This window comes from Rhincodon typus, chromosome 8 (assembly GCF_021869965.1).
Source record: "Rhincodon typus isolate 14 chromosome 8, sRhiTyp1.1, whole genome shotgun sequence".
Lineage (NCBI taxonomy): Eukaryota > Metazoa > Chordata > Chondrichthyes > Orectolobiformes > Rhincodontidae > Rhincodon > Rhincodon typus.
In genome coordinates, this window is record NC_063339.1 from 67,430,047 (window position 1) to 67,437,755 (window position 7,709).

General features: G+C 40.6%; 1 protein-coding gene and 1 long non-coding RNA gene across 2 annotated transcripts in view; both read left to right on the top strand.

Annotated features, from left to right (window-relative positions):
• actn1 (actinin, alpha 1) overlaps positions 1-7,709 on the top strand; it is a 69,268-nt gene that overhangs the window by 15,969 nt on the left and 45,590 nt on the right. Inside the window, exon 3 of the mRNA XM_048600449.1 lies at positions 1,166-1,207. Within this exon, the coding sequence (XP_048456406.1) occupies positions 1,166-1,207 (42 nt within the window). The remainder of the gene's footprint in view (positions 1-1,165; positions 1,208-7,709) is intronic.
• Positions 1,166-7,096, top strand: LOC125483669. The gene is made up of 3 exons (XR_007262615.1): positions 1,166-1,207; positions 5,807-5,929; positions 6,726-7,096. It is a non-coding gene; the product is annotated as an uncharacterized LOC125483669 (long non-coding RNA).

Sequence of the window (7,709 nt, forward strand, 5' to 3'; positions counted from 1 at the left end):
TAGCTGGAGCACATTCTGGTTAGATGGTTTTTCATTCTAGAGGTAATGGTGGTAATGTCACTGGACTAATAATCCAGTGGCCTAGACTAATGTTTTGGGGACATGGGTTCAAATGCTGGAAAAGTTTAAAATCAGTTAATAAATCAGGAATATGTCAATGATATTGATCATGACAATGACCGTCAATTGTTGTAAAAACCCATCTAGTTCATTAATATCTTTAAGGGAAGGAAACCACTACTGTTGCCCTCTGAAATGACCTAGTATGCCACTCAGTTCAAGAGCATTTAGAAGACAACAAATGGCAGTGCCCACATCTCATTAAAGAATAAAAATAAGGTTATTTGTAACTGTGTTGCTCAACTAAAGCTTTATTTTTCTACAAAAGATAATTGAATCTATTTGCCTTGCTTTCTTTTCTCATTATTGATTTCACCACTTCCCCATCCTTTATATTGGCAGTATTCATCTCTGTCTCTGATACTACAGTGTTAACCCATCATGGTGTGTTCATTGATGCACTGTCAAAAAAAAGGGACCTCTAACCAATTACCCTTCTGATCACCCATCCCTGAAATGTAATTGAGTCAACCTTTTGCGATCATTTTGATTAAAATGAAGTTGCAATGATTGCTGCATGAATGATCTTCCTTCTCTCCCATTTCAAGAGTTGACCTTTTCTCCCCTCCCCTGAAAGCGCCAACTCTTACACAACAGTACTAAGCACATATTTATTCATCGTGTTAAATCCACGAGTATAAAATTGAGAATAGGCAAGTTTACATAAGGTCATAGTTAGTAAAGTGATCAATGATTGGACATTACTGCCACGCTGATGTCCTTTCACTCAATATAAAACAGAAAATGCAGAAAATACTCAGCAGGTCTGTCAGTGTCTGTGGAGAGTGAAATTGACTCAATGTGTCAGGTCCATGTCTTTTCATCAGAACATGATCTTCCTTTGCAACTCCATAGTTTTAACATTGCCCCAGATTTATACTAGTCTTTACATAATTACATGAACAGTATTTTAGATGAATTTACAGTGAAATTACATCCATCTTTAATGTAAAGTGTCTCTTTAACTCAAATGAACTTAAATGCCTAAGGGAACAACTGTTATACAGAGATGACTGCTGCTAATTTTACTGTTCTCTTTTTGCAGTCTTTCTTTCCTCCAAAGCATCAACGCAGTACAATTTCATATGTAAGTTGAAAAAGAACCTTAACTACATGAAATCTATTTGAAGCATTAGACTTTCTATGTAGACAGTATTACTTGCCACAGGGAAGACTATTTCCCTTCCACTTGTGTCTCTTCAGTTTTCCATCTGCAATGAGTTGGAAAACAGACTTGTGGGAATATAGTGCAGATTTGTTTTACGCAAAACTGTGCTGCGTATTGTTTAATAATATATTAGAATCTACAAAAGAACTTAAAAAAAATGCCAGGAATAAACCATCCAGACCCTCAGGCCTACTAAGCCACTCAATTGTGCCCGAGCTGCAATATTCATTTCATTTCTCACCTCATTCCCTTATCCCTAGGTTTTCTTAATTCTCAACCATCTCTCAATGTAAATCTTGAATGCATTTTTGACTGAGAATCTATATACTCTGGTGTAGAGAACTCCAAAGATTCACAATGGATTTTTAGAAAAAATTTCTCATCTTACACAAAACAACCTTATAATAAGAGTGTAGAAGGTTGAGGGGTGACCTTATAGAAGTTTATAAAATCATGAGGGGCACAGATAAGGTGAATAGCAAGGCTCTTTTCTCTAGAGTGGAGAACTTCAAAACAAGGGGGCATATTTTAAGGCCAGAGGAAAAATATTTTAAAAGGACATGAGGGGCAACTTGTTTACAAAGAAAACGGTTTGTATATGGAATGAACTGCCGCACAAAGTGGCGGATGCATGTACAGTTACAACATTTGAAAACATTTGGATAAGTACATGAATAGGAAATGTTTGGAGGGATATGGGCCAAATGCAGGCAAGTGGGATGAGTTCGGTTTGGGATCATGATCGTCGTGGACTGGTCAGACAAAAGGATCTGTTTCCATGCTGTCCAACTCTATAACTCTAAGCAGTGATCCTTGTGGCATTTGACTGCTTGCAGCTTACTAAGCCAAAAATTACCCATTTATTTCTCTTTCCTGTTTTCTGTCTGTTGACTAATACACAATTCATTAAACTATCACCTTTAATCTTATGAGTCCTAACTTTGCATAACAACTTTACACGTAGCATCTTATTGAAATAGCATCTATTTCGTTTTTCATTTGCCCATCTTTTCTAAAAGTCACATAATTCTAATAGAAATGCAGATGTGCAGTTTCCATTATTGATGGCTGATCTATACCGCTAGTGAGTAGAAAATTGCAAATTGCAAATCAACTCCCATGTCCCTTTGCATTGACCTAATAATTAACTTTTCCCATCTCTCTCCTTCTTACTCCTCCTTGTAGCAGCATTATGTTTCACTCTATTTTTGAACCCTCTTCCTCTTTACCACTTCGGCTTTTTGAACAGTCTAGTCAGTAAGCGTCTATTCCCACACTTTTTGGATCCTAACCTTGAGATTGAAGATTCTTTTAGTATTATTCCTGGAAAAAGAAGATAGGGTCAAGGCTGACACTTTAGCGCTGGGGGAGCACTGTACAATCGGAGATGTTGTCAGTTGCTATCTAGGGCTGGTGACCAGCTGAAGTTTCACTCAACCCAGTGTCAAATGTATTAAAGATCAGACCAACGAGCACAGATCAGAGTCAAGCAGATCTGAGGGTAGATCATCAAACTGTGACACTAGTCCAGATTTACTGGACTAGTCATTTTTATCCTGAAAATGATAACAATCTCAGCAGTTTGTACATGTGCAGAATTACATAGATTACATTGTGTAGACCAATATGTCCTCTCAGGTGGACAATGCGTCATCGAGTCATACAGCATGAAAACAGAGACATAAATGATACCTTTGCATTATTTCAGACAAGTTCAGGGAAGCTAAATATTTATTCCCGATTGAACATTGATAAAACTGGTCGTGGTCAACTTTTCTGTTTGTGGGAGTTTGCCATGCACAAAATAGCTGCTGTGTTTCCTCTAATGACAATAATTACAACATTTTGGTGGCACAGTGGTTCAGTGGTTAGCACTGCTGCCTCACAGGGCCAAGGATTCCACCCTCGGGCGACTGTCTGTGTGGAGTCTGCACATTCTCCCCGTGTGTGCCTGGGTTCTCTCCTTGTGCTCCGGTTTCCTCCCACAGTCCAAAGTTAGATGGATTTGCCATGCTAAATTGCCCACAGTATCCAGGGATGTCGAGGCTGGGTGGATTGGCCAATGGGAGGTGCAGGGTTACAAGGATAGGGTGGGCAGATGTGGGTCAGGGTGAGATGCTCTTCAGAGGGTTGATGTGGACTCAATGTGCCGAGGGGCCTGTTTTTGCATCGTAAGGATACTTTAGAAATACTTAATTGACTGGAGAGTACCTTGGGACTTAATAACATCATGAAATGTGCAAAATATATGCAAGATTACTTTTCTTTTCCTTTCTCTTCACTGCCAAATAAAAGCAAAAAGTGACTGGATTTTTCCAAAGTTTCCATATGAGCTTGTTAGCATTGTGGGAGTCTGTGTTAATCTGAATGGCTTCTTGAAAATTCCACATTTTTTTCCCCTTCCTCCAGAAATTTTACTTGTCTGAGATTTTCAACCCATATACCCTCTCCCCTCCCCCAGTGCTTCCAGCCTCAGACTGAATTTGTCTTTTATATCCTTCAGAAGAGTTATTGGGACTTTAGGGATCTTAAATATTCCACCTTTCTTAAAAAATGAAGGATTATTCATGAGCCTGCAACTTGCAATAACCCATCAAGATATGCTGGGTAGAAGAATACGTTGGTTTTTAAACTTAAATACTTAAGTTCTATTCTTCCTTAATACTATTTAAGTCAGACTGGATCATTTTGTCAGTTGTTAAACAGAGCTCAGAATCAGAAATATAAAATTCTTATTGACTGATTATTTTTGTTAAGGTAGCTCTGATGGTGGAACTCCAATTTAAAACTGGCCTCATACAATGTGTTTCAGTTCCCAATAATGTTATACAGACACTGAATTAAATCAGAAAAGAAGATAATCTGAAGCTGCCTTGTTCTATACATGGCTTTGAATATACTTGGGGGAGGGGAGAATGCATTATACTGGCTCATAGCTAGAGTCAGATTCAAACTGGCCATAATGATGTGAATCATTTGTGCTCTGATTAACTGAGAGTAGTTTTTTTTAGCATTTAGATTCGCAATTGAAGGTGCCGTTTTGTGCCTGGCATTACTTAGGGTTTGAATGGGGAGGAAACCGGTAAAAATGAACAGAGTATTATAGATACCATTCTTAATGCAAGGTTGAGACTATTGGGAACATGCCCCATGAGTAGTGGACTTTCTAGATTTTTTTTTATGGAGGCTAAACAATTAAGCATCCCTTACAGAATTGCCATCCAAAGGATGAAGCAGTGGAAAGGAGAATGACCATTATTTGTAGGAGCACTGGTAGCACACTGACTGACAGCACTGAGTGGGATGGCTAACTCAGCGAGATGTAGGAAACTGAAGGTGTAGTGATTATAACAAGGTCAGCCAGATGGACCTTACAGAATATGAGTTCCCTGATTGGGGCTGTTAATCTGGCCCAATCAGGGAGCCCTGGCTGTCAGAAATAAACAGGAGTGTCAGAGGTTTTGTTCACTCTGAGAGCTGGCTTTGAGGGAGTTGGATCAGTGTCAAGGACTCTCATTGTGTAAATGAAGGGGGACTTGGTGATGGGATACTGGCCTCTATGGAATTATTTCATAACGTGATTAGTTTGGAGATGGAGAAGGCTCTCGTGCTGTCTGAAGGAGGTGGTCAGTTAAATGTCCTTCATGTTTGGTTAAAAGGAAAGTACAAATCCAGCAACTTGTGGACTCCACATGTGTGCAAAATCAGGTGGAAATCAGAGCTTCTTCTCTGTTATTATATGCTTCTCCAGAATGTTTTTTTAACCCTTACACTGTTAATCTCACTTTAAAACGCTTAGAAAATTCAAATCTTGTTATAGTCTGAGAATTAGGGCTAGACTGTTTAGGAAAGATGTTAGGAAGCACTTCCACACATGAAAGGGTGACGGGGATTTGGATCTGTCTTCAACAAATGGCAGTAGATGCAAGTTCAGTTATTAATTTAAACCTGAGACAGATAAATTTTTGTTCAGCAAAAATTAATGGATACGGGCCTAAGGCCCATGGAGTTGGGCTACAGATGATCCATAATCTAATTGAATGGTGGGACAGATTTGAGGGGCTGAATAGCTTACTCTGGTTCCTATGTTCTTAATTATATATTAATTTATCATGATTGGCTCCCCCCATCCTCCGCCCACCCCCCAGAGGATAACAGGCAGAAGCCAATCAGCCTCACAAAACTAATTTTAACTAGAGGTTGCAGAGGAGATGAGCAGCTCTACTGAGGTCAAGGTTGTGGAGCACATTCAGAACATGACCTCCTGAGTGCCAGGAAGGAGGCACTGTGCAACTCTCAGCTCCTTAGACTTCAGAACAGATATCCTTTGAAGAACACAGTGTGGCACTTTGGGGAAAAAATTCTGTCAAGGTTCCTCCCTCAATGTTATTTTGACAGACATCGCTGACCCAATGCTCCCCACTCCGCAGTACTACCAGCCCCTAGCCACCAAATCTCATGCCCATGTCTTGATCAAAGGCCTTACAAGTCCTAACTCTCTGCCTTTTTTGATTGCAGGAGAAGAGAGGCTACAGCTTCTGGGAAAACTTGGAATGGAGCTGCATCCTTGGCCAACCTGCCAATACATGAGGATGCACTGAAAATTGGCAGGATGGAGCCAATGTCAGGCTGTCACTGATGGTGAGATGGATTGGTATAGAGACTGGGCAAAAGCATTAATGATCACACTTCCATTTAGCCCTAATTGTCAATGATGAAAACTGTAAGCTGCCACAGTCCCATAGGCTGCTTGCTCATTTAACCTGAGAGTCACCGCGTCTCCAGCAAAGATTGAGAGAGCAGGGCCTTCATGTTGACCTCAGCTTGGACAGGAATTAAACTTGCTCTGTTGGTATCACACTGCATCTCAAACTAGCCAACTGAGCTGTCTGATTCCTGGCTGCTGGAGAACCATTATCACCGGCATTGTGATAGCAAAATGATAGGAACTGATCCTACTGTCACCGACATGACATATGTCCTTCATCTTGTCCAGAGGAACAGTGAGAGTTGAGGTCGAAGACAGGGTAGTCCTCAGAGATGGAGCTTCAGCATGAGGAAGCAGTGTTGCACAAATCATGCATATCCTTCACCATTGATGGCTACTCCACCACAGATAAATAGAAAAGCACATTGTGAGGTGCTTTTCATGTGGACATAAAGGCACAGATGGCACTGGAGACATGGTAATGTCCAAGGCCAGCCAAGACTGGGGATTGCAAGTCTGGGGGCAATAAACCCAAGGAGTATTTGTGGAGCAGACAGAGAAAATGTGTGGCCATCTGTCAAAAACTCCAAGGTCATGTGCACCCAGGAATTGATGAGTAGTCCACTTCTGTAATGAGTGCTGTGATGCCACAGGTAATTTTTGTTTTCCTTTTGCCCATGGTTAGAGGTCTTGTGACACACTGTTTGTGTTATCTCAACCCAACCACAGGACTTGATGGCAAAGAAGGGGAGTTCAGAGCATGGCCAGTTGGTCAATCTGAAAATTCTTCCAACACACTCTGGTGGCAGGCTGTAGGAGTAGAAGAGATTCTTGGTCAAACACGATGGAAAGAATGTTGGAGCCTCGACCGTCACCAATCAGCGCTCCCTGTATGTGAAAGTGCATGTTCCTACAGCAGCCAGACTTCTCGAGTGATCTGTAACCCACCAGCCACAACATGTCCACTGGAAAAGTGGTTAAGCTCAAGGGAAACTCACACGCTGCAGGCCAATGAGTGGATGCAGGCACACACTTCTGGATATGACAAATTTGAAAAACACTAATCAAATAGTTACCTTGATGGCTGAACACTGCATTCAAATGTCCTCCACATTTTGTTAAGAGGCAACTGTAAATCCAGGAACTTGTAAAGTCCACTAACATGCAGAATCATGTGGCGACCGTATGTTCTTGTCTGTAATTCTATGCTTCTCCAGAGGGTGCACTGTTGAGCTGCTGTCTAAATTATAATCAATGAAATTCTATCACTCTTACAATGTTAATCTTACTGTATAACACTTGAAAAAAATTACAACTGGTTGATGAAGTTCATCGGGGATTTAATAACTCTTACCAAACAGTCTCACAGGCCATAAAAAGACATTATATATTTATGGGATTTTAAATGGCTCCATTATAATAAACTTTTAAAAATAAAATTAGAATTTATCTATTGTGATCGCTGTCTGGAAAATAATTAAATACTGTGCTTTTAAATTGGGGAGCTGTCTGTGAGAATCCTGCAATGTGATTGGCTGTCTCCCTGCATGTTGAGATCATTGTTATTGGACATCTGGAAATCCTTTTAGAGATAGTAGGAACTGCAGATGCTGGAGAATCTGAGATAACAAGGTGTAGAGCTGGATGAACACAGCAGGCCAAGCAGCATCAGAGGAGCAGGAAGGCTGATGTTTCGGGCCTAGACCCTTCTTC